Raw genomic sequence first — 27,763 nt, forward strand, 5'->3', positions numbered from 1 at the left:
GACCTGGGGTTGGGCTAGATGACCTCCGAGCTTCCAACTGTGTTCCTGTCTGATTCTGTAAGAATCTCCTGCTTGAGTTGAGGATTGGGCTAGATGACCTCCGAGGTCCCTTCCAACTGTTATCCTGTCATTCTCAAAAGGTCTGCTTCATCAGGGGGGTTGGGCTAGATGACCTCCGAGCTCCCTTCCAACTCTTTCATTCCACAATTCTATATTGTTGTGATTCATGCTGCAGGGGGTGTGTGTGTTTGCCATCGCGCAATTTCTTGTTTGTTTTCGATGCTATGTCTGTGCCATCCAGAGTCACCCAGCTGCAGTGTGTCGGCCTTGGGGCTTTTGTTAATAAATAAAGAAAAAATCAGGCGGGTCAGCGTCAAACTGGGTGGGTCCCTGGCTGGCTTCTAGTTGGGGATTATAAGGATTTATTCTTCCTTTAAGGCTGTTCCGCTTCAGACACAGAGTAAAAGTAGCAGAAATGTGTCGGTATTGTCGGGTTGCATCCAAAGCCACAAAGATATTCTGGGGTGTTGTATCACAACCGCAGCAAGTTCAAGACAGGTGGATTTCAGCTCCCACAATCCCCCAGCCGGCATGCTTTAAGAGGGGACGATAGATGGATAGTAAGAGCCTTTTCATCCCCGTAGTCCAACAAGCTTCCTGTCTGCTGCCAGAATCCGGCTCACTTTAGCAGCTGTCGCTTCCCGAACTCGATACCGTGACTCAGCTGTCCGTGGCTTCCATGGCCGAGCAGGTAAAGGCCGTGCCAAGATCCCGTGGCAGACCTGACCCGACCTCCCTCCTGTCCCGTTTGGGAAGCCGACTCAATGCAGGGTGAAAAAATCTGGAGAAATCCAAATTTCTCCTTCTCTCCAAAAGGAAAGGATCCTCATGATTTGCAAAGAGGAGGAAAAACCCGGAGTAAATCCAGAGTTCTAAGGGATTTTGGATGGAGATTTGGGGTAAAGCAGGAGGAGGAATTGAGAGGGTTGTTGTTGTTGTTTTGAGCCCAGGTTTCAGTTTGAATGAAGCTGGGCAAAAGGAGAAATAAAAGGGCTAGAAAAACAGGTTGTAGTCCGCCCACCCTCCTACGCAGCCGAAAGTTAATAGACAAACACGTTGGTGAGGAAATAGAGTCTCTTCAAAGCGTTGGCAACTTTAAGGCAGGTGGACTTCAACTCCCAGAATTCCCTGACAAGCAAGAAGTCTTCCCCTCTTGCAGCATTCCACATGGGGGATTCTGGGAGTGGAAGTCCTCCCCTTGTAAAGCATAGCCAACTGGGGGATTATGGGAGTGGAAGTCCTCCCCTTGTAAAGCATAGCCAACTGGGGGATTCTGGGAGTTGAAGTCCTCCCCTCTTAAAGCATGCCGGCTGGGGGATTATGGGAGCTGAAGTCCTCCCCTCTTAAATTCACCAGGTTGGATAAATCCATATCTAAAAACTTTTAAACCCGTGAAGAACTGGGAAATACATGGATCGATTTAGCTTCCTCACATAGCCGTCAATAGTAGAAGTTCTACAAAGCCCTTTGCTATTTTTGCTGCCATAATCTAGTGACCTGCTCACAGTTGTAAAAGGCTAAGAAGGGCTTAGGCTTAAGCCCCGGTTTGTTAATTATTTATTATTTATTATTTATTATTTAAATTTAAATTTAAACTTAACTCCGTTGAGATTCCTTGGAGACATGTCCTGGCAATTTTCTGTGGATATCGGTTAGGAATTTATCCTAGGTTAGGAGGATCCAAGCATCTTCTTAGGATGCTCCTAAATCCAGCAGATTAAAAATATTGTGGTTGGTAATATGAGTAAGGGGTTGGACTGGATGACCTCTGAGGTCCCTTCCAGCTCTATGCTTCTATTGTATAAGAATTATATTGTATTCCTGAGCATTGCAGGAATTGAAGAAGAGATTGGACAACCATTGGTCCGAAATGGTATGAAGGTTTCCTGCCTCAATATGACTGGAATTGAGCCCCAAATTTCCATTCCGTTAAATGAGTTTTGTACCATTTTACGACCTTTCTTGCTGCAGTTGTTAAGCGAATCACTGTACATGTTCAATTGATCAAATCGTTGTTAAGTGAATCGGGCTTTCTTTTGGATTTGGCTTGTCAGAAGGTCGCCAAAGGGGGGGGTGTCGCATGACCACAGGACGCTGCCACCGTCATAAACATGAGTCAGTTGTCGAGCATCTGAATTTAGATCACGTGACCATAGAAATGCTGCAGTGGTCGTAAGTGTGAAAAATGGTCAGAAGTCTTTTTTTCAGGAACATCAGTTGATCATCAGGATACTGCAGCAGTTGTAAGTGTTAAAAAACGGTCGTAAGTCCCATTTTTCAGTACTCTCAGAAGGTCGCAGACAGGGGATCACGTGACTGTAGGATACTGCAACGGTCATATACATGATTCAATGGCCAAGTCTCTGAATTTTGATCCCATTATATGGGGATGCTACAGTGGTCGTAAGTATGAAAAATGCTCCTAAGACCCTTATAACTATGAATGGTTACTAAATGGACTGTTGTAAATCGAGGACTCCCCACACTTTGAAAAAAACAATAATAATCTTTAAGGCTTTTTCTTCTGGTGATTTTTCAGAGAAAAAATATTGCACAATAATCCTTTTTTTTAAAAAAAAAAAAGAAAAGAAATAATTCTAGCTTTGGATAATTACAAGAGAAAAAGTTTAGAGAGGGGGAAAAGCCAATTTTTTCCCATCAGAAATCCAATTTTTTATTTTCAACTTCATTTTTTGAACCCCCGAGGCTATTAATTAATAACGGGCCTGCTTAGTATTTTTATAAATAGCTTTGTTATTTTTTTCCCCCCCTGTTTTCCGGTCCTTCTAGAAAGGCTACACGCCCATGATCCTGTGCCAAGAAGAGAAACCGAAAGAGGGTAGAAAAATTCCAAATACCGGTATGCTTATTGAAATGAGCGAAATGTAAAAGGGACAGCAAGCTTGGCACAGCATATTAATCCATAAAATCGGAATAGAGGTGGAAGGGACCTTGGGGGTCATCTAGTCCAACCCCCTCCTCGAGCACGAGACCCTTACAGAATAAGAGTTGAAAGGGAACTTGAAGGTCATCTAATCCAACCCATTATTCTAAGCAGGGGACTCTTAAGGAATGACAAAATAACAAGAGTAGGAAGGGACTCTGGTCAAGCCGGAAACTGGAATTGGAGGTCATCTAGTCCAACCCCTCTGCAGAATAAAATGACTGTAAGAGCGAGAGGTTTATTTCGCCGATTGAAGGGACAGGAGAATGGCATGGGGAGGCGCATGGGCAGTGCGCCAGTCGCTTAGGCAAGGCCCCAGCAATAATTCTTGGCATAATTCAGAGGGAAGCAGGAAAGGAGGCCCCATCTGGCGCCTTCAGGCTCCGGCCCTCCCCCAAACATCCCAGCAGGAACTGCAGGGCAGGTTTGGCAGGTCAATGCGGAAACTTCCTTGGGGCGGGGGGGGGGGGAAGAACCGCTGAGATTGTGCAGGCCGTGTGTGTGTGTGTGTGTGTGTGTGTGTGTGTATGTGTGTGTGTTTGCACCCGTCTTTTATTTTATCTTATTATTTATATTTTATTTTGTTATAATTTTATATTATTCTGTTCTTTATTTTCTCCTACTGTCTTTTAAAATTTTATTCTAGTCTATTTTCTCCTACTCTATTTTATTGTTTATTCCAGTTTTTTATTTTATTCTAATTTATTTTATATTTTATTTTATTCTATTTTATTCTAATTCTAATTCCATTGAGGACCTGTATACTGCACGAATCAAGAAGAGGGCCGTGAAAATATTTGTAGATCCCTCGCATCCTGGACATAAACTGTTTCAACTCCTACCCTCAAAACGACGCTATAGAGCACTGCACATCAGAACAACTAGACACAAGAACAGTTTTTTCCCGAAGGCCATCACTCTGCTAAACAAATAATTCCATCAACACTGTCAGACTATTTACTGAATCTGCACTACTATTAATCGTTTCATAGTTCCCATCACCAATCTCTTTCCACTTATGACTGTATGACTGTAACTTTGTTGCTGGCAATCCTTATGATTTATATTGATATATTGATCATCAATTGTGTTGTAAATGTTGTACCTTGATGAAGGTATCTTTTCTTTTATGTACACTGAGAGCATATGCACCAAGACAAATTCCTTGTGTGTCCAATCACACTTGGCCAATAAAATTCTATTCTATTCTATTTTTTATTTATTTTTATTGTTTTATTTTTATAATATGAAATGGGAATATTTAAGATGGAAAGGCGGCGCCCTGTTTAATGACTCTGTATTTTGAATTTTTTTGTTTCCATGGGGGGGGGGAGGGGGGGCAAAAAAAAAGATTTTTAGAGAATTCATCAAGGCGGGGGGGGGGGGGGGGAAATCCAGAATTTGCTTGCTTGGCACCAAAGCAAATTCTTTCCCGCAAACCCAGAAACTGTAACCAGAAGCACTGTTAAAAAGAAGTGTGTGTTTTTTATTCTAGGTAGTCGACTTACATCCCTCAAATTTGTGTTTTGGAGCCCCCAAATTTAGGTCGCTAAGCAAGACATTTGTCAAAATCAGTTTCGCCACATTTTAAAATTCCATTCCAACACCATGATCAGAAGCACAGTTCAAGAAGCATTTTCTTATTTTACAGGCAGTCCTCAACCTACAAGTGAGCCCCAAATTTAGCTTGCTGAACGAGACGTTTATTAAAATGAATTTTGCCCCATGTTAAAACATTCCTTTCTGCAAAAACGAAGTGTGTGATCTGAAGCAGGGTTCAAGAGGCGTTTTTATTTTATTCTAATTTATTTTATATTTTATTTTATTCTATTTTATTCTAATTCTAATTCCATTGAGGACCTGTATACTGCACGAATCAAGAAGAGGGCCGTGAAAATATTTACAGATCCCTCGCATCCTGGACAGAAACTGTTTCAACTCCTACCCTCAAAACGACGCTATAGAGCACTGCACATCAGAACAACTAGACACAAGGACAGTTTTTCCCGAAGGCCATCACTCTGCTAAACAAATAATTCCATCAACACTGTCAGACTATTTACTGAATCTGCACTACTATTAATCGTTTCATAGTTCCCATCACCAATCTCTTTCCACTTATGACTGTATGACTGTAACTTTGTTGCTGGCAATCCTTATGATTTATATTGATATATTGATCATCAATTGTGTTGTAAATGTTGTACCTTGATGAAGGTATCTTTTCTTTTATGTACACTGAGAGCATATGCACCAAGACAAATTCCTTGTGTGTCCAATCACACTTGGCCAATAAAATTCTATTCTATTCTATTTTTTATTTATTTTTATTGTTTTATTTTTATAATATGAAATGGGAATATTTAAGATGGAAAGGCGCCTGTTTAATGACTCTGTATTTTGAATTTTTTGTTTCCATGGGGAGGGGGCAAAAAAGATTTTAGAGAATTCATCAAGGCGGAAATCCAGAATTTGCTTGCTTGGCACCAAAGCAAATTCTTTCCCGCAAACCCAGAAACTGTAACCAGAAGCACTGTTAAAAAGAAGTGTGTGTTTTTTATTCTAGGTAGTCGACTTACATCCCTCAAATTTGTGTTTTGGGGCCCCCAAATTTAGGTCGCTAAGCAAGACATTTGTCAAAATCAGTTTCATACATTTTAAAATTCCATTCCAACACCATGATCAGAAGCACAGTTCAAGAAGCATTTTCTTATTTTACAGGCAGTCCTCAACCTACAAGTGAGCCCCAAATTTAGCTTGCTGAACGAGACGTTTATTAAAATGAATTTTGCCCCATGTTAAAACATTCCTTTCTGCAAAAACGAAGTGTGTGATCTGAAGCAGGGTTCAAGAGGCGTTTTCTTATTTTGCAAGTAGTTCCTTAACTTGGGACCTGGAGCTGTAGGTCGCAAAGTGAGACATTCGACTTTCACCCCCGTTTCACATTTCCCCTCTTGTTCATTAAGTGACTCACCATCCTTGCCACGGTCATTAAGCAAATCTTGGCAGTCGTTAGGAACACAGTTGGTAAGCGAGTAGAGCTTCTGGATTCCTTTTGCTTGTCAGGTGATAAAAAGAGGATATGAGCCGGGGACACTTGAACCGTCGTAAATATGAGTCGGTGGCCAAGTGTCCGATTGTGAAAAACGGTCCAAAGTCCCTTTTTTCAAAGCCATTCCAACTTTGGTCACTAAATGGCGTGTTGTAGCCAAGGACTACGGGATGGGGAGAGATGTCTGCTAAACACACATTTCAGCATGGAATCACAACTCCATCCGCTGGCATTTCGGCAACACAACACACAACAGCACAACTTCGAAATTAATACGGAATTTCAGAGCAGACTTTGAAATTAACAGGGGAATAATTAACAATGGATCATCAATTGGAATGACGGGTAGACCTCGACTTACAGGCCCATTTCTGTCGCTAAGTGAGACATTAAATTTGGCCCTATTTTATCACTTTTCCAGTCATTAACCAAATCAGACGTTTTATGCGAGCAACAGTCATTAAGTGAATCTGGTTTCCATGTTGGCTTGTCAGGTCACAAAAGGGGACGACCCCTGGGATGGTGCAACCGCCATGAATACAGATTACTCCTCAACTTACAACAGTTCACTTAGTGATGGTTCGAAGTTACACTGAAAAAAGGGACTTTTTCACTTATGACCATTGTAGCATCCCCACAATATATCGATAGACTCACATTTATAACGGTCGCACTGTCCTGGGATCATGTGATCTCCTTCTGCGACCTTCCAACAAGCCCAATTCACTTAACGTCTGGGTGACTCAATTCAAGTATTGAGATTCATTTAAAGGTGAGAAAACTCTTTAAAACGGAGCAAGCTCACTTAAATGTCTCATTAAAGACCTAAATTAAGGGAATCTTCATGGGCTTCCCCCACTCACTCTGCTGGATAGAGAGTCGCAAAAGGGGATCGCCTGAGCCCCGTGAGGACATCACAACCGTCATAAATATGAGTCAGCTGCCAAGCGTCGGAACTTTGATCCTGAGCGCCTGGGTTCTGCGATGGTCCTTAAGTGTGAAAAAGGGTAAAGTCTCTAGCGTCATTGTAACTTTCAACCATCACTAAATAATCTGTTGTAACCCAACAAGTTAATTCTAATACAGGTAGTCTTCAAATTACAGATCGAGCGTGGTTAAGTGAGCCATTTCCTAAGTGAATTTTCCTCCATTTCATGATCTTTCTTGCCGCAATTATTAAGTGCATCCCTCCAGTTAAGCTAGTAACACGGTCATTAAGCAAATCAGCCTTCCCTATTGACTTGGCTGCTCAGAAAGGTTGCTAAAAGATCGGGTGATCCCAAGATGTGACGACCGTCATAAACATGAGTCAGTTGTCAAAGATCTAGATTTTGATCACCTGACCACGGGGGAGGCCCTAGTGGTCGTAAATGTGAACGGCGATCCTAAGTCACTTTTTTCACTGACATCATACTGTTGAACGGTCACTAAACAAGGACTGCCTGCACAATATTGTGCATTTGAGTATCCTGGGAGTATAAAGTTATGAATGGAAAGTTCTGAAAATGTGACCAATTCTGGGACAAGAGGTTTGTCTGCAGGAAAGGCGAAGGAGAGAGATGGGTGATTAGAAAATATGAAATATAAATAAAAATAAATCACATGAAAAGTAAAATAAAATAAAAAATGAAATGAAATAAAGGAATAGAATGGAATAAAAAAATTTATGTAATAAAATAATTACATAAAATTTAAAATAAAATAAAAAGGAATGGAATACAATAATAAAATAAAATAGTAAAAAATGAAGACACGAACATTTGAAATTGTGGGCAATTTATTTGCACAAAAGAGTTCATTTTTTCCTAAACCTCCTCATCCTTCCCGATCTTCCTCACCCTCCCTTATAACGACTTATTTACAAGACTTTAAAAGCACATTATTATCCCTCTGTCAGCAAGTGGGCTGTGCAAAACGGGTCAGAGTAGCCTGGCAAATGGCAGCAGACTACGTAAACCATATGCCAGGATTTGGGCCATGCCCGGGGAATATTTTTACACAGGAAGTGAGCGAGCAAGGCTTCCTTGATCTCCGCAAATGGTCGGTAGACTCAGCTGCAGAGACTTCACGCGGCTCTCCGGCATCCCTCCAAAAAACCCAGCATTGCTGGTTTAAGTAAACTGAGGTAGTGGGCTTTTTTCCCGGATCTGATGCAGACACTGAATATGAAAAGCAGAAAAATGGAAGCTTACACAATGTTACTCTTCCTGAAAAAATGCCTCCACCTGCACCGACTAAAAAGGATTTTCAATACTGACATGGATGCCATTTGATCATGTAACACTAAGCCATTATTTAAAACTTCCAAGAGCGGGAAGGAGACACAGACCCTGAGACCAGAGGTTGAGGTCAGTTTCTCCTTTGCTTTAAGAGAATAATCTCGGTTTAAGTTAAACTTGGATGTGTGCGGCCATTTCAAGCCAAGTTGGCTTAACCAGAGTTTGTAACAAACTAGGGTTAACTTGCATGTGGACCTGAATTAGGAGCTTAATCCCAATTGGAGCTAATATTATACACATACAAAAAGATAAGCCAGATTTCCAGGCTAGCATCATGCTTGGAGTTTGTGACAAACTAAAGTAAACTTGCATGTTAGTTTCATGTTGCTCCCAAATTAGCTTAACGATAATTGGGGCTTGTCTGAATTGCGGTTAAGAGTAACAACCTCCAGTTTAGCATTACACAAAACGTGGACAAATACACCCCCCCCCCACCAAAAAAAGAGCAAGATTTCCAAGGTAGCATCTCAGCTTATGTCTCCGATGTCGGTTTATGCCAAGGCTTCCTTCAAAATCATTCAATTACCACTGGAGTTTTTTTTTTCCTTAGGAAAAACAATCCAGGATTCGTGTCTAGAATGCTACCCTCTCTTACCTGCGACGACAGTCCTGTGTCTCTGTCAGGTCGCATGGGATGGATCCAACCCCCCCCCTTACCTCACCTCACCCCAACACCGCCCCCCCTGAAAAAATGTGTCCGTTTCAGAATCCACCCCGGCCCCCTTCAAAGCTTCTTCAAACGGCTGTAGTGTTCGCGTTTGCTCTTCTCGCCTGCCCAGGTCCGGCTCCGGGTGCGAAAGGTGCGCAGGTCCTCCTTGAAGTCCTTGTGGTGCATGGGGCGGTAGCTCTGGGGCTCGCAGTAACTCTGGATGGGAAGGAGATAGAAAGATTTCGAAACCAGCTTCGGGAGAAACGCTAAACTGGCATTGGCGATTCCCCCCCCCCCGGCAGATTTCGCAGCTACGCCAAAGCAACAAGCACAAACAAACCATCATGGGCTTCCCTCCCCTGACGTAGAGGTGGGGTAGTGTAAAGTTAAAGGCGATAGAAGAGAAATACGTGTTGCTCGGGGTTCAGCTAGTGGGGCCACAGGTGCTCTCTGAGCTTGGTGGTTTTCTTGCAGACATTTCGTGACTCAGCTAAAGAACGTCATCAGTGATGAAGGGAGGGAGGGAGGGAAGGAGGGAGGAAGAGGAGGAGGAGGCAACCATGGGGTCCTTGGTGCTCTCCGAGACTGCTTATTTTCTAGCAGGCGTTTCATTACCCAACTAGGGAATGTCATCAGTGCTAGAAGGGGGGAGGGAGAGGAGGACCGTGGGAGTCCTGGGTGCTCTCTGAGCTGGGGGATTTTCTTGCAGATGTCTTGTGATCCAACTAGGGAACGTCATCAGTGATGGAAGGGAATGGGGGTTTGTGGAGAGGAGGAGAAGGATCTCCTGCATGAACAGTGGGCTGGACTAGAAGACCTCCAAGGTTCCATCCAATCTGTTATTCGGAGGAGGGGGAGAAGGAAAGAAGGGTCCCTTTCTTGAGCAGGGTTTGGACTAGAAGACCTCCTGTGTCCCTTCCACGTCTATGATTCCCTTCTGAATTGGTATTGGCTCACCTGACACTCCCACTCACCCTTGTCCATCTCGCCTGCCACTGGTTTTCCCCAACCTCAAATGGCCGCCTCAGGGATGGTGCAAAGGCCCTCAAATGGGGTGTGTATGTGTGTGTGAGAGAGAGACATTTACCTTGCATTTGAGGAAGAATTCCTTGTAGCCCCCTTTGAGGATGTAGAGCTCTGGGTAGTGCAGGGTGGGATACTGGTTGCCCAGCCGGTCCCTTTCTCTGACGAATCGGCACCTGGAAGAGGAGGAGGAAGAAAAAAAGGAGGAAGAGGAAGAATTTGGAGGAATACAAAAAAGAGGAAGAGGGGGGAATAGGAAGAGAAGAAGAGGAGGAAGACAAGGAAAAGGGAAGAGGAGGATTTGGCCCCAGGAGGAAAAGGAAGAGAAGAAGAGGAAAAAGACGTTTCTGTCACTAAACAAACTGTTGTATTTACTAAATATATATGGCACTCATCTCCCAATTAACCAGCGGCATAAAAACCAAGAGAAAATGAAAAATGTGAAAATTAACACACACACCCCAAAATGGGGGGTTCCTTGGTTCTCTGTGGAGCTCAGTCGCTTCCTTGCAGACGTCTCATCACCATACTAGGTAACAGCATCAGGACAGATTGGGAAATTGAGCCAAGGAGGAATGGGAGCAGGAGAGAACGGACTAAATTAAAGATGTAGGAGCTAAATGAAGACGGACCCATTCTCTCCCTCAGCTCATCCGAAGCCCCAAACCAGCAAGTCCTCAAGGTTGGGGAGCATGGTTTTTGGGTTACTTACATCCGGGGGGCCCGCTCAGAGGAGAACTCGCAGTGGAAGACGACAATGATGCGCTTGTTGCCAGAGGACACTATGGGTTTTTTCAGCAGAAAGTCTTCTACGTCTTGCTCCATTGGGAGGTTGATGGCGCCCTGGAGAGGATGACGAGTAAACCACAAGTAAAACCTCGAATAGGGTTGCCTCAAGCAGACCAGTCTCCTGGCTCTGCTTCACAACTACACAATGTTAGGAGCAAGAGTTCCCGGCAACATTGGTCGTGCATTCAATTGTGATGCTGTGCATCTCTCACACAATTTATCAAACAAATTTCAAGTATTAAAAATTACACAGCTGAAAATAGGATCGCAGGTGGTCCTGACTGACGATGCCAACGGAGGCCGACGTTTCTGTTGATGAGCGAGAAAGTGGAGCGAGTTTGGCCCCATTTTACGACCTTGCAACCAGTGAATCCCTGCAGTTGTTCAGTTAGCAGCATGGTCATTAAGTGACTCTGGCTTCCCTATTGAATTTGCTGGTCAGAAGGTCACAAAAGGAGATACTTGCACGACCATCATAATCACGAGTCAAGCTGCCAATTGTCCAAATTGGGATCGCCTGACTGTGGGGATGCTGCAACAGTCATTAAGTGTGGCGGTTGTTAAGTCGATCTGGCTTTTCACAACAAAGGCAGCATGCAAAGCTGTAAAATGGGACGAAACTCACTTATCACAAATCAGAAGAATCACACTCGAGCTGGAAGGGACCTTGGAGGTCATCTAGTCTAACCCCCACCTGAAGTAGGAGACCCTTACAGAATCATACAATCAGAGTTGGAAGGGATCTTGGAGGTCATCTAGTAGTCCAATCCCCTGCTCAAGCAGACACTTAGAAAGAGTTGGAAGGGACCTTGGAGGTCATCTAATCCAACCCCCAGCTCAAGCAGGAGACCCTCTACCATTTCAGGCAGATGGCTCTCCAGCCTTTTCCCCAAAACTCTCCAGTGATGGAGCATGTGTAACTCCTGGCAACAAGCCCTTCCACCAGCCTTCCCTGAACCGTCTAGCTCAGCAACCTAAATTTGGGCCTCCGTGGTGGATGTAAGTTGAGGACTTGCCTGGATTACTATGTCCAATGACTTCGTCTGGGCAAAGTAACTGAGCTGGACAGTTAAGTCCACCTTTCTGTGCAATGGGCAGATCAGAGCATTTCCATTTCTGCTCTTTTGGGACAACACAAATTTTAAGGATCTGGCACCAGTTTCATCACAGCAACAGCTGGATCACAGTTGGCCATGTGGAAGTCACCGCTTCCTCTATTGTAACCGAGGCTGATCCTCGATGAGGGCCCTTCCACCCCGTCTATACCTTGATGTGACCCCCGTCGTACTCGTAGGGGAACCTGCAATCGATGATCACGCACTGTGTGATGAAGACGGAGAAGTTGCCTTTCAGGATGGCGACTATCTGAAAAAAAAGAAAAGAAAAAAGACTAAATAAATAAATGAATAAAAGGATGAGAATTAAGTTTGAGCACTTTGACAAATTAATTAAACTTAGAATGAAAGAGCTGGAAGGGACCTTGGAGGTCATCCAGTCCAACCCTCTGCAAAAGCAGGAGACCCTTACGGAATTACAGAACGAGAGTTGGAAGGGACCTTGGAGTCCAACTTCTACTTCAAACCCCTGCTCAAGCAGAAAACCCTTACAGAATCATAAAATAACAGTTTCTTCTTGAAAGCCTGTGATGGAGCACCCAGAAGTTCCAGTGGCAAGCTGTTCCACAGGTTTATTGTTCTCACTGTCAGAAAAATTCTCTTATTTCTAGGTTGAATCTCTCCTTGTCTGGTTTTTGGGTGCTTTGGAAAATGGGTTGTCCCCCTCTTCTTTGAGTGACAGCCCCTCAAATATCAGAACACTGATATCATGCAATTAAAGAAATTCAAGTAATTAGGGAAAATGAATGCAGATGGATCTGGGAAATGTGTGCTTATTTTAACATCCCAGAACGCTTTCCATCCCCATCAGAAAAACAGATCCCTCGACTCCTGAGGGAGGTCACGTACCATTTCTGGACTGATGTACTTCAAGTCCTGATGTTTGCCATCAACGGTGTGGAAGAGGTAACCCTGCAAAGAGATGACAAAAAATTGTTGCTTGGAGGGAGACACGCACACATTCCACCTGGCGCACGTTGCGAAGAGAAGCCAATTATTAACTCGGAGAAGTCAAGGGGTTAGGGAGAAAGAGAAGGAATTACCTTTGAAAAGTCTCCAATGAGGTCTCTCTGGTCCCTATCCAACACGTTGCCTATTTCCAAAGAGGAAGAGCAGGTGGGACTCTACCAGAGGGAAAAATAAGAAATAATAATAACAACAACAACCACCACAACAATAATAATAAATTTATTACATTTTAGGAAGCAAATATGCAAAAATGGAAAACAGTTCTAGCAGCAAATGGAGAGAACTTTGGTGAAGTCAATATCAGACGAGGAATCTTCCAGGGGGACTCAACATCGCATTAATTCCATTGACAATAATCCTACAAAACACAAAACTGGGATACCAAATCTCAAGCCAACATGGGAAGATAAACCATCTACTTATACATAGATGACTTAAAAATGTATGCAAAAAGCCCCACTGAACTTAAATCAATACACAACATAGTGCAACTGTTCAGCAGCGACATCAAAATGAACTCTGGACTTGAAAAATGTGCTATATTATCCATGCAGCAAGGAAAAATGGAAAAAATAGAAGGAATATAACTGAGAAATGGAAACATAGTATAAGCATTAGCAAAAGATGATGGTTACAAATACAAATATTGGAAGCAGATAACATCTTGAATGGAAAAGTCAAAGAGTCAAAGCAAAAGAAATATATCAAGAGGGTCCGCAAAATATTAAAATCAAAGCTGAATGCTGGAAATATAATTAAAGACATTAATACATAATAATTCCAGTGATATGCTACTCAGCTGGAATCATCAACTGGACTTTGGCTGAACTAGAAAACCTGGACCGGAAAACGCACAAACTTTTGAATATGTAACACGCTTTACATCCACAAAGTGACATCAACAGGTTGTACCTGCCAAGAAAAATAGGGGTCAGAGGGCTATTGCAAATCTATCGAACTGTGGAAGAAGAAAAACAAAGTTTGAATGATTATGTGAACCAAAGTACAAAAAAATTGCTGCAGGCTGTAAAAACAGAGAACATTATAAAAAACAACAGAAACAAAGGCAGAATATAAGGAAAAACAGCTGGATGACAGATTAAATAGATGGAAAACCATAGCTTTGCATGGACAGCACTTGAAAAACATTGAAGGAAAATGTGATGACAACTTTACATGGGCATGGCTTAAGATGAGAACCATCAAGAAAAAAACAGAAGGTTTAATACTCGCTGCTCAAGAACAAGCACTACAAACTAATGCCATGAAAGCGAAGATACAAAAATCCACCAGCAATCCAAACTGCCAACTTTGCAACAACGAAGTCAAAACTGTTTCACATTTAATGTGAATGCAGCAAAATTGCACAAACTGATTATAAAGCTAGACACGACCAAGTTGCTAAATTAATCCACTGGTCATTATGTAAAAAATACAACTTGCCTGTATCCAAAAAGTCATGGGAACATAAAGTGGAAAGTTATAGAAAATGAGAAGGTAAAGATCTTGTGGGACTTTCGAATACAGACGGATCGTCACTTGGAACACAACACGCCAGATATCACAATTGTTGAAAATCGAAACGTGTAATTTATTGACATTGCGGTACCAGGAGATGCCAGAGTCAAAGAAAAAGAACAGGGAAAAAATCATGAAATATCGCGACCTGGCCATCGAAACTACAAGGCTATGGATGAAACATGTAACCGTGATACCCATTGTCATCGGGGCACTTGGTACCATGTCCAAGAATTTTATAATATACATCAACAAATTGCAGCTTCCTGCAATAACACCAGCAGAACTACAAAAAACTGCACTACTTGGAACATCGTACATCTTAAGAAGGTACTTGGTTGATACCTAGGATGTTGGCAGCAACCCATATCAACCATTAGCACCAGCCAATGATATTTGTGATGAAAATACAAATCGCTCTGTGGACTAAGTTTCATGTTTAATAAATAAAGTGTATAATAATAATAGTCTGGATAGTGGATGTGGTAGGGCCTGGAGATAGCAGAATAGAAGAGAAAGAACTGGAGAACAAAATTTTGGTTACCACCTTCAAAGCGCTCCATGGCTTAGGGCCGCATGCCTCCCACCGACCCGTACGCTCTCACAGAGGGTCTTCTCAGGGTGCCGTCCGCCAAACAATGTCGGCTGGCGGCCACCAGGGGAAGGGCCTTCTCTGTGGGAGCTCCTACGCTCTGGAACGAACTTCCTCCTGGACTACGTCAAGTGCCTGATCTTCGGACCTTTCGCCGTGAGCTCAAAACGCATTTATTTATTCAAGCGGGACTGGCATAATATTAATATTTTTAATGTTTTTAATATTTTTAATATTTTAAAATTTTAACTGGGGTTTTATTATTATATGGTTTATAATTTTAAATTTTAAACTTTTAAATGTGGCCATTTTTTCTAAATATGCTCGGTTTTAAATTGTCGTTTTAATTGTACATTTCTGTGTTTTTTATCTTTTGACTGTACACCGCCCTGAGTCCTTCGGGAGAAGGGCGGTATAAAAATTTAATAAATAATAATAAATAATAATAAATAATAAAATACGAAGACCTACAAGTAGAAATAGAACGACTATGGCAAAGGCAAGCAAGGGTAGTACTGATAGTCATAGGGGCCTTTGGTGCAGTCCCAAAAGAACCGAAGCACCACTTCAACGCCATAGGCATTGACAAATTTGCCAGTCAATTGTAGCAGGCAGCTTTACTTGGAACTGCTTCCATCCTGCAACAATCTCTGTGACTCTCTCAAACATCCATATTTGCTTATCCCAGGTCCTTGGTAAGGACTTGATAGGTAGACAAAAATGGCAAACCCAGTCTGAACATCTGGCTGACTGTGCGATGATTAATAATATGGCTGAAAGCAGAGATCATTTTAATTGCATTTTTATTATTAAATGTAATTGTGTTGGAGTGTTATATATTTGTCTTGAAAAGTAACAAGAGACTGGCAAGGAGAAAAAATAAAAAAAAAAATACTCAGACTGGTTTGGACTCTCCCTCTGGAAGAAGCTAACCGAGAACTCCATCAAGAATCCCTTAGAAGGTCATCTTGGCCATTTGTGATCTCCAAAATGTCTTTATGAATTATATCTGCCCTTTCTAGGAAAAGTAAAATCTGCTCGGGGTAAAGGATATTAAAACGAGCCAGGAAGGAAAGATAAAGAAAAGGCCATAAGGAGAGCTTTCAAGTCTGTCTTGAGCAGGGAATGAAGGACAGAAGGGACCTCGGGTGAGGCTACCTCTCTGGCTGGCTGTCTATCCATTTACATCTATCTATACCTATATCTCTACCTATCCATCCATCCACCCTCCTATCTTTCTATCTTCCTAACTATCTACCTACCTATCTAGGGACCTTGCGGGGTCTTCTAGTCCATCCTCATGGTCAGGCAATAGACCCTTACAGAATCATAGAAGACCTGGAAGGGACCTTGGAAGTCTAGTCCAACTCCCTGCTTGAGCAGGAGGCCCTAACAAAAATACATATTTGAAAGGGACCTTAGAGGTCTTCTAGTCCAACCCCCTGCTCAAGCAGGAGAATCTATGGCCTATAGCATTTCTGACAAATGGTTGTCAAATTACTTCTTAAAATCCTTCTAAAAGTCTTTCAACCTTTTAAACATCTAAAAACAAGCCATTCCACCAATTGATTACTCTCATTGTCAGTCCTAGGTTGCTTCTCTTTGATTAATTTCCATCTGTTGTTTCTTCTCCTGCCTTCAGGTTCTTTAGAGAATAGGTTGACCCCCCTCTTCTTTGGGGCAGCTCCCCAATGTTGGAAGAGGCTATCGTGTCTCCCCTAGTTCTTCTCTTCATAAAACCAGACATCCCCAATCCCTGCAATCATCCTTTTTATGTTTTCACAAACCCCCAAGCCAGTGGTGAAATTCAGGCAGTTCTATCCAGCTCGAGTGAACCGGTAGCGCTGGCACCAGGAGGCTCTGCCCCCCCCCCCCGCCTGGATGTCATCACATCTTGTTTCTGACCCTCTGTGCATGCCATGCAGAAAGCGCTGCACGTGTGGAGGAGGTGCGCACAAGTGTAGCGAGTGCATGCGCTCAAATTTGCAAACGGGTAGCAAAGGTGAGTGGATGTCATCCCCGCTCCAAGCCCCCAAGTCATTTGTTGCTCTTCTCTGTCTGATGCCCCCCAAAATGGATGTTCCTACAGAGGCTTCTAAGATACAACAAAGGGGCAGCTTTGCAAGAGCGACCATCCCTGCATCCGGCCTTATCGCGGCCTTATCTCCATCGGCTACCAACCGTGGTTTCTTCTGCATCTTCCGTGTGGCTGTTTCTCCTCCTTTTACCGAAAGCCGGGACGCTCTCTTCGACGGCCTTCTCTGTTCTTTTCACTGCGGCCTTCTTAGCCAGGTTGCGAGTTGTGTTGCTCAGTTTGTGCTGCTGGCTCTGGGTGGAAGCCAAAGCAGGGCAGGGAGGGAGTGAGGGGAGGAGGAGGAGGGGAAGTATTACAGGTGAGTAGAAGGGATCCTGTTGGCCTTTTATGCTCTGTAAGAGTTGATGGACACTATCCCAAGACAAAAAACAACCCCAAAATTCAAAAGTGGGGGGTAGGTGGGGTGGGGGAGAGAAGGGACAAGCAGAGCCCACCTTTTGCAAACACTCAGGATCTCAGTCACCAAGATGAGGCAGTTATGGATATCAACATGCATGCACACCAAAAGAGTCAAAGGGGAGATTTAATTGTGGATATCTAAACACACACATCAAAAAGGGAAGACTTAATTGTGGATATCAAAATATACACACCCGAAGGAGGAAACCTAAACAGGGGCTGACAAAGCTTGAACCCTGCAAAGGAACACAACAAGGACACCCAACACACCGTGCCCGACAAAAAACTGGGGGCTTCCCTTCAAAGCCCCGTCCGTCATTTGAGTAGCAATGTCTCTACTGGCATTAAAGCCTCCTCTTAACTGCCCCAGGCAGAGCAAAAGTGAGCAGAATAAGAGAGCTGGAAGGGACCTCAGAGGTCATCTAGTCCAACCCCCAGCTCGAGCAGGAAACCATGACGGAATGATGGAATGAGAGTTGGAAGGGTCCTTGGAGGCCATCTAACCCATACTCCTGGTCGAGCAGAATCACAGAATAGGATGGGACCTTAGAAGTCATGTAGTCCAACCCTCTGCTCCAAGGGGAGAATGTTACAGAATCACAGTCGAAAGGGACCCTGGAGACCATCCAGTCCAATCCCCTGCTCAACCAGCAGTCTTAACAGAAATCGGGAGGGAGGGAGGTGGGGGGTTTGCTTTAAAGCAAGCTTAAAAATCCAACTTTGCTTCGAAACCCCAAAGTTACCTGGAGGTCCTTGCTCTTAGCGACCACCAGAGGAGCAGTCCAAAGGCACGACATATTGGAAGCCGTCTCATCTTCCCTCTGGAGACAAAAGCGGGTGGGGGTGGGGGGAGAAAACCACACCAGGAATTATAAAAATATATATGATGAAGCTCCTTGGTTGTTCTTTTTCTTGCTGGCAATCGTCAAGATTTCCAGGTTGGTTAAAAAAAAAAAACCACCCCAGAAATGGCTTTAGGATTGCAGTTCTATACAGGTAGTCCTTGACTTATAACCATCACTGAGCCCAAAATTTAAGTTGCCAAGGGAGACGGTTGTCAAGTTTTGCCCCATTTCACCAGCTTTCTTGCCACCATCATGAAGTGAATCCCCGCAGTTTGGAAACGTGGTTGAGTGAAACTGGTTTACCCCTTTGATGTCGGATGATCACAAAAAGGGGACCACATGACTCTGGGGACACTGCGGCCATCGGAAATACAGGTCAGCTTCCAGGCACCTGAACGGACGCAATCTGATGATGCCATGGTCGTAAGTGTGAAAAGGGGTCCTATGTCCTCTTTTTTTCAGTGCTGTTATTAACGGTCACTAAATGAACCATTATAATTTGAGGAATTCCTATTTGCAAAACTGATCCATTTTTATCTGCTGGCAAAGATGTTCAACTTGTGACAAACTAATTTTTGGAAACAATGTCAATTAACAATGCGGGTGGTCTTTGACTTACGACCACAATCGAGCCCAACGTTTCTGTGGCTAAGTGAAACATTTGTCAAGAGAGTTTCACCCCATTTTACGACCTTCCGTGTCACCATCGTTAAGTGAATCGCTGCACTTGTTAGCTTGTTAAGTGAACTGGGCTTTCCCATTTGACTTTGATGGCCAGAAGGTCACAAAAGGGGATCTCCTAACCCTTTGTGGTTACGATACTGCGTCCGTCGTAAATAGGAGACAGTTGCCAGAGGTCTGAATTTGGATCACGTGTCCATGCGATGGTTGTTAAGTGTGAAAAATGAGTGATCCGTCCCTTTTTTTCAGTGCCATTGTAACGTCGAATAGTCACTAAAGGAACTGTATTTATTACATGTAGAAGAAGAGTGAGGAAGAGGAAGAAGAGGAAGGAAGATAAGAGGAGGAGGGAGATGTGGATTTGGTCTCAGGAGGAAGAAGAGGGTTTGGTCAGTAAACAAACTGTTGTAAGTCGGGGACCACCTGTATTTAAATGTATACGGCACTCCTCTCACAATTAACCAACAGCATAAAAACAAGGAGACACCAATATGAAAAATGTGAAAATTAACAATAAACTTGGGGTCCTTTAATGCTCCCTGGAATTCGGTTGCTTAGATGTCTCATCACCAAACTTGGTAACGACATCAGGGCAGATTGGAAAATTGAGTCGAGGAGGAACAGAAGTGGGAGAGAAGGGACCGAATTAAAGACGGTGAAGATGTTCCGATTGTGACAAACTTACATTTTTGGAAACAATATATCAATAAAAAATATGTCATTTTTGGGGGGCGGCACAAATAAGTCCCAGCATCGCAGGGTAACATTAACATAAAGAGCCAAACCGTTTTCCTATTGCAATAATTCCAGGGGGGAAATTCCGGCGATGGAAACTTTTCGTCAAAAGCGACCTCACAACTATGACAAAGGTTTTTTTTTTAAGTCTACAGAATTTTGTTCTTGTTATTTTTAAAAATAAACATTATCTTTGCAATATTGCAAGGAAGCCAATTACTTTGAACTCTCCCTTGGGAAGAAGCTGGCCATACTGCAATTACCAAGAACTAAACCAGCATACTTACAGTGCTATCCGGGCCATCCATCATCTCTAAAAAGCCATCGTCGTTTTCCGTTACCGTGATTTGTTCAGACAGCAGACGTGGGAATGCAGGGATCTCCGTTTCGGTATCGTTTTCAATATTTTGACCGCTGGAGAACTAAAGCAAAGGATATTTTCTTGGAAAAATACAGATGGAGAGACATTGGTCCCAAGTCCCTTTTTTCAGTGCCATTGTAACGTCGAATAGTCACTAAAGGAACTGTATTTATTACATGTAGAAGAAGAGTGAGGAAGAGGAAGAAGAGGAAGGAAGATAAGAGGAGGAGGGAGATGTGGATTTGGTCTCAGGAGGAAGAAGAGGGTTTGGTCAGTAAACAAACTGTTGTAAGTCGGGGACCACCTGTATTTAAATGTATACGGCACTCCTCTCACAATTAACCAACAGCATAAAACAAGGAGACACCAATATGAAAAATGTGAAAATTAACAATAAACTTGGGGTCCTTTAATGCTCCCTGGAATTCGGTTGCTTAGATGTCTCATCACCAAACTTGGTAACGACATCAGGGCAGATTGGAAAATTGAGTCGAGGAGGAACAGAAGTGGGAGAGAAGGGACCGAATTAAAGACGGTGAAGATGTTCCGATTGTGACAAACTTACATTTTTGGAAACAATATATCAATAAAAAATATGTCATTTTTGGGGGGCGGCACAAATAAGTCCCAGCATCGCAGGGTAACATTAACATAAAGAGCCAAACCGTTTTCCTATTGCAATAATTCCAGGGGGGAAATTCCGGCGATGGAAACTTTTCGTCAAAAGCGACCTCACAACTATGACAAAGGTTTTTTTTTTAAGTCTACAGAATTTTGTTCTTGTTATTTTTAAAAATAAACATTATCTTTGCAATATTGCAAGGAAGCCAATTACTTTGAACTCTCCCTTGGGAAGAAGCTGGCCATACTGCAATTACCAAGAACTAAACCAGCATACTTACAGTGCTATCCGGGCCATCCATCATCTCTAAAAAGCCATCGTCGTTTTCCGTTACCGTGATTTGTTCAGACAGCAGACGTGGGAATGCAGGGATCTCCGTTTCGGTATCGTTTTCAATATTTTGACCGCTGGAGAACTAAAGCAAAGGATATTTTCTTGGAAAAATACAGATGGAGAGACATTGGTCCCAAGTCCCTTTTTCAGTGCCATTGTAACGTCGAATAGTCACTAAAGGAACTGTATTTATTACATGTAGAAGAAGAGTGAGGAAGAGGAAGAAGAGGAAGGAAGATAAGAGGAGGAGGAGATGTGGATTTGGTCTCAGGAGGAAGAAGAGGTTTGGTCAGTAAACAAACTGTTGTAAGTCGGGGACCACCTGTATTTAAATGTATCGGCACTCCTCTCACAATTAACCAACAGCATAAAACAAGGAGACACCAATATGAAAATGTGAAAATTAACAATAAACTTGGGGTCCTTTAATGCTCCCTGAATTGTTGCTTAGATGTCTCATCACCAAACTTGGTAACGACATCAGGGCAGATTGGAAAATTGAGTCGAGGAGGAACAGAAGTGGGAGAGAAGGGACCGAATTAAAGACGGTGAAGATGTTCCGATTGTGACAAACTTACATTTTTGGAAACAATATATCAATAAAAAATATGTCATTTTTGGGGGGCGGCACAAATAAGTCCCAGCATCGCAGGGTAACATTAACATAAAGAGCCAAACCGTTTTCCTATTGCAATAATTCCAGGGGGGAAATTCCGGCGATGGAAACTTTTCGTCAAAAGCGACCTCACAACTATGACAAAGGTTTTTTTTTTAAGTCTACAGAATTTTGTTCTTGTTATTTTTAAAAATAAACATTATCTTTGCAATATTGCAAGGAAGCCAATTACTTTGAACTCTCCCTTGGGAAGAAGCTGGCCATACTGCAATTACCAAGAACTAAACCAGCATACTTACAGTGCTATCCGGGCCATCCATCATCTCTAAAAAGCCATCGTCGTTTTCCGTTACCGTGATTTGTTCAGACAGCAGACGTGGGAATGCAGGGATCTCCGTTTCGGTATCGTTTTCAATATTTTGACCGCTGGAGAACTAAAGCAAAGGATATTTTCTTGGAAAAATACAGATGGAGAGACATTGGTCCCAAGTCCCTTTTTTCAGTCCCACTGTAACTTCAAACAGTCACTAAACGAACGGTTGTAAATCAGCAACAATCCATAATTACATATCTCCAATACACACTACTCCTTCTTTCTGGGATAGCCAGCCAGAGGCTCTCTCGATAAATACCGTAAGTACTGTGTTTGAGTTCTGCCTCGTTGCCGAAGGGTCTTTTTCATCGTAGATAGAAGAAAGGTGCAGAGAGCCACGAGAGGCAGGGCGGGTTGGTTTCTTGAACTCAAAGTGCTCCTTGTGAGGGAAAAAAAAGGGGGGCGAAGAAAGTACCATTTTTTTAAAAAATGATCAACTTGTGTGGAACAGACAAGGAATTTTTCTTATTTATCGCCATTGATCTGGATGGCACAATAAAATACAATTCAAGTCAGGTGAAATGAATGGCTTCAAGAGTGCCACAAAAGACTTGAACGTTGGGGCCTATCTAACAAAATGAAATTCAAGGATGGGAAAAAAATTAAGGAATGGAATAGAATAGGACAGGATAGGATAGGATAGAATAGAATATTGGAATATAGGATAGGATAGTTTTATTGTCACTTTCAATGTACACTAACTGGCATATATTAAAAATGAAATTTCATTGCATACAGCTCTTAAAGAGTCACCAACTCCAATTTTACACTACATAAACATGACAAGATACATACAAAATTACGCATATACCCACATATATTATATGACACAGAGAAAGGTTCTACATTTAGGTAAGAAAAACCAAATGCACAGGGATGGGACAGGTGGTATCTGGCTCAAACGGAGGAACTGGGAGAGGGATTTTCCAGTCCTAGTGGATAATCACATAAAGAAGAGCCAACTGTGCTGCAGCCACCAAAAGAGCCAACACAGTTCTAGGCAGCATAAACGGATAGAATCAAGATCACGTGAAGTGTTAATATCATTTTATAAATGTCTTGGTAAGGCCACACCAGGAATATTATGCCCTGTTTTCCCCATAATAAGACATCCCCTGATAATAAGCCCAATTGGGCTTTTGAGCGCATGGCAATAGGCCAAGCACTTATTTCAGGCTTTAAAAAAATATAAGACAGAGTCTTATTTTCGGGGAAACGCAGTATCTAGTTTGGTCACTGTGGTATAAAAGATGCTGAGACTCTAGAAAAAGTGCAGAGAACAGCAACAAAGATGATTAGGGGACTGAAGGCTAAAACATATGAAGAACGGTTGCAGGAACTGGGTATGTCTAGTTTAATGAAAACAAAGATTAACACTGACATGATAGCAGCCTTCCAATATCTCAGGGGTTGCCACAAAGAAGAGGGAGTCAAACTATTCTCCAAAGCACCTGAGGGCAGGACAAGAAGCAATGGGTGGAAACTAATCAAGGAGAGAAGCAACCTAGAAATAAAGAGAAATTTCCTGACAGTGAGAACACTGAATCAGTGGAACAACTTGCTTCCAGACATTGTGGATGCTTCATCATTGGACAACCATTTATCTGAAATGGTATAGGGTTTCCTGCCTGAGCAGAGGGGGTTGGACTAGAAGACCTCTAAGGTCTCCTCCTTTATTCTATCCTCAAAATGGTTCTGAACTATAAGTCCAACCTGCCAAATTTTAACAGCAAAATTGGCCAGTTTTCAGCAATGCTGTTCACTGTGAGGAAAGATCTCTGCTTTTTTTGGTCACTGAGACAAAAATCCGACATTAAAAGCCTTGGGGGCCGATCTTATATCAGAACACCTGGTGCTAAATTTGTGGCTCTCTTTCTCCGTCAGAATCTCTGAAAACCAAACTCACGTTCTCTTTGTTTTCTTCAGGAGCGAGGGCTTGGAAAACGTCACAATCCGGGTGAGGCGAGTGGTTCCGCTTCAGCGCAGGGCTGCAACCCAGAAGGCCGTGCTAAAAATAATTAATTTTTTTAAATTGAGAAAAACAATCCCAGAGCCACGCAGGGGAAGCTTAGTTTTTATCACACACACACACACACACAGGGGTGGGGGAGAAAACACAAATTGAATGCATTGTGTATGATTTGTTGAATGGATGCAGAGATTTGTAGAATGCATATAACTGACTTGAAGTAACGGAGGTGTGCTTTAAAACCTATCAGAGACATAAATGTTTGATAAAAAAAAAAAAAGCAGTATGTTGCATGTCTCAAATGGTGCGGGGGGGGGGTGTCTCTGGCCTGAGCAGGGGGTTGGACTATATGACCTCCAAGGTCCCTTTCAACTTTGCTATTCTGAACCAACTCAACATTTCTTAGGAACTCTCCCTGCCCCCTACTATGCAAAAACCCCTTTTGTACTCAAATTTCAAGCATTCTAGACCCTTGAGAGGCAGATAAAGGGATTTTTCTAAGCCTTATCTACAATACCTGTAATCTCACAGAGGTCTGAGTAATTCAAAACAACATTTAGAAAGGAGAGAAATAGTACTGACACAAGAGACCCTGATTCCTCAGCTGAACTTACCGGGAGGGAGTATATTCTTCTCATGGGCAGGCGAAAGCTGCAAAGGAGAATGAAATAAAGCTAAATTTCCAACATCAAAGCCAAACTGCACTGACAACAAAAAAAGGGTTAACAATTCTAATTTTTCACCACCTAATCCAATCAGCAAAACAAGGCTGAAGCTCTCACACCTTGACCTGACCTACAGTATTTGTCACGATATAATAAATATGCAAAGCACTTCCTGTTCTAGGCTGATAACAGCTCACTTGTAAAGCCTTATCCTAACTCCTGTCTCCCCCCACCCACCCAATTCTGATGAAGGCTTCCTTCTGTATAATAAACCCTTCAGCAAATGTGAAGAAGGCAGGTTTTTAAGACCACAATTATTTTCCCTTTCAATCCCAAAATTCCTTGTGTAGGGCACAAGGGCACATCCAGCAAGAAAACTCAGAATTGACCTACAGGGGAAAAAAATCAAGCTAGACATAAGAAGGGATTTTGTGAGAGCAACGACCATCAACCCATGGAATGGCTTGCCAGCAAAAATTGTGGAGTATTCCATCCCTGCAGGTTTTGAAGGAGAGAAAGGATAGCCAGTTGGAGGAGGAGGAGGGTTTCTTGCTTGAGCAGAATGACCTCCAAGGTCCCTTCTAGCTCTGTTATTCTGTTAACTCATCCCCTTTATTATGGGAAAAGAGCAGGGGGAGGAAAGCCTAGCAGAGCCTCCTTTTAAAGAGATTCCTTTTAAAAAACTCATTCCATGTCTCTGGAGAATTGGATCTCTGAGATACTCTGAGTGACTCACAGCTTTGTATGCAAAGCAGATTTTCTGCTTAACAAAGACTCCTCAACCCGCCTCTTTCCTGCTGACCCAAGGTAGATTTAAACTACATTAGCATCTTTATCACCTACTTTTCTTCAAGGTCGTTCATACCAAGCAGGACAGGGGAATCCATGCAGCAGCCTGCAGGAGAGACAAAAAAATTATCTTGCTTGCATATAAATTAATTAATTAATAAATTAACAGCACAGTTTATATGTTCCTTGCATATTACAACTATTTGAGGAAAGCAGAATACCAGAACCAGTTAGGTATACAGGATTAGAAAATCCTAAAGCCTCCCCACTGTTTTTTAACTTAAAAGGGTATAATTATATATATACGATTATATACTACGTATATAGTGGTAGGGAAGATGATACCTTCCGCCAATACATTTTAGCTGAGGAACATAACATGGCTTTCTTCTAAGATCAAATTTGATGGTGAGGTTTGAGCTCCATTCAAAATTCTAGTGTCAGACCAGTTAAAACTCCTAAATAGAAATGATCCTTGGCTCCATTTGTTGAGAGAGGTACAATGAGCATCAGTGAGCATTACAGGGGAATCTGGGAATCTATCCAGTCAGGATAAGACTAGGCTCAGAGATTTCAAACACCATCATCCACAGCCATCTGAACACTCTCTTTTGTGGCCTCAGCATGCAGAGGCAAACCTGAATCGGTAGAATCAGAAGATGAGGTCCTCTTCATATTGGCGTTCTTGATTTCCAACATCTGCACACAGGATTCAGTTGAGCTGCAAAGATTCAAAAGATGGGACTGTGATCTCTTGCCTTGTAATAAATAGAATTAAATGGACCTACAGGGAGGGAAACACTCTTACACAATCAAACAGGGAACACCCCCTCCCCACAAATCTACAAACACATTTGTGCACAGAAGTTTAATCAAACGTTTCTTCCCTTTAACTAAACCTTTTTTAGTTAAAAGGAAGAAACAGCTGCGATCACACATTGCTCCTAGAAGCACGAAGCTGTAAACACCAGCCTGAAAAAGACGAATGAGACTTTGTCAAAACGTCACCAAGACACTTCCAATTTTACGTGGGAGAAAACCTGAATAACCAAAGACCTACATACAAACACCTGCAAAAACCTCAGAAAACATGTGTGTGTGTGTGTGTGTGTGTGTGTATTTGTTTTCGTAGGTTTTCATGGGTATACGCATGCAGGTTTTAGTATGTTCGGTTTTTTTTCCCATGTAAGGTTGAAAGTATTTAGGCAACGTTTCGATGAGGTCTCACATCTTTTTGCTCACATAAGAACAAAGCCAAAAACTCCAGCCTGAAGATGATGAGTGAGACCTCATCGAAACGTTGCCTAAATACTTTCAACCTTACACGGAAAAAACCCAAACATACCAAAACCTGCATATATACATATATATGCATATACACACACACCTACAATCTACACACACATCTTTCATATACACAACCTATGCACACATTTATCCATACATACACATTCATCATCACAAATATGTACCTATAGATTATAATTATACCCCACACAGATACAGACATGTCAAACATACACATAAAAAATTCTATTCTATTCTAAACACAGATACATATTATGCACAGATACACAAACGTTCAAATAATACAAAATGCCCTTCCTTTCGTCTTCTTTCCTCCGCAACCACAATCCTGTGAGGTAGGCTGTGCTGGGGGGGGGGATTTCAGCCTTTCATCCGCCACAACCAAACCTGGCCTACACGCTTCGGGCCTTTTGGAGGCCGGCGAAAACAGCTCAGCGTGGGGCTCGAGTAGATGACCTCGACGTTCCTTCGCCATTCCGTGATGGGGTAATGTGGAGTGAGTTCAGGGGGAAAAGCTAGCTTTAGGGCCTTGTAGGACTACATATCCCAGTCCCGCCGGCGGCTAAGGATGAGGGGAACACAAATCCTCCCCCGCACAATGAAAGATGGTTCAAGGCTCCCACCGGTCTCCTCAGGCCAAGAATCGCACCGGGGACCCCTGAGTCGCCTTACCCGGCAGTATCGAGGCTTCTCCGGCGGGTGATGGGACCCTCGGCGTCCCCGAGGAGCAGGCGGCGGCGGTGCGAGTGATGGCGGCGAACAGCGGGCTCCATGAGGTAATTGTCCCTCTCCGGCCACCGTCGACAAAACGAACCGCGTCGCGCGAAACCCGAATGAGGCTAAGACCCCCACACGCAGCCCCCTCCTTAGCACTTCGCGCCGAGCCCCGCCCACCAACCGAGCCCGTCCTCCTCCCGCCAAAAATGGCGCCGCCAATGGGAAAGCGGCCCGCCTACTACGCTCGGCGAGGACGCCAAGCAAT

General features: G+C 42.9%; 1 protein-coding gene across 1 annotated transcript; it reads right to left on the reverse strand.

The window, feature by feature from the left end:
- Positions 1-7,822: 7,822 nt before the first annotated feature.
- CDC25A (cell division cycle 25A) lies at positions 7,823-27,687 on the reverse strand. Its single transcript, XM_058184280.1, has 15 exons — positions 27,454-27,687; positions 26,112-26,194; positions 25,528-25,579; positions 24,634-24,670; positions 23,957-24,058; positions 22,310-22,429; positions 21,977-22,111; positions 18,228-18,305; positions 17,172-17,318; positions 12,955-13,035; positions 12,761-12,823; positions 12,063-12,161; positions 10,720-10,850; positions 10,072-10,183; positions 7,823-9,200 (listed from the first exon to the last, which is right to left on the reverse strand). Exons 1-15 carry the CDS (start codon positions 27,552-27,554, stop codon positions 9,060-9,062), a joined length of 1,482 nt encoding a protein of 493 aa, XP_058040263.1. The 5' UTR covers positions 27,555-27,687; the 3' UTR covers positions 7,823-9,059.
- Between the last annotated feature and the right edge of the window lie 76 nt (positions 27,688-27,763).

The sequence above is a fragment of the Ahaetulla prasina genome, chromosome 4, assembly GCF_028640845.1.
Source record: "Ahaetulla prasina isolate Xishuangbanna chromosome 4, ASM2864084v1, whole genome shotgun sequence".
Lineage (NCBI taxonomy): Eukaryota > Metazoa > Chordata > Lepidosauria > Squamata > Colubridae > Ahaetulla > Ahaetulla prasina.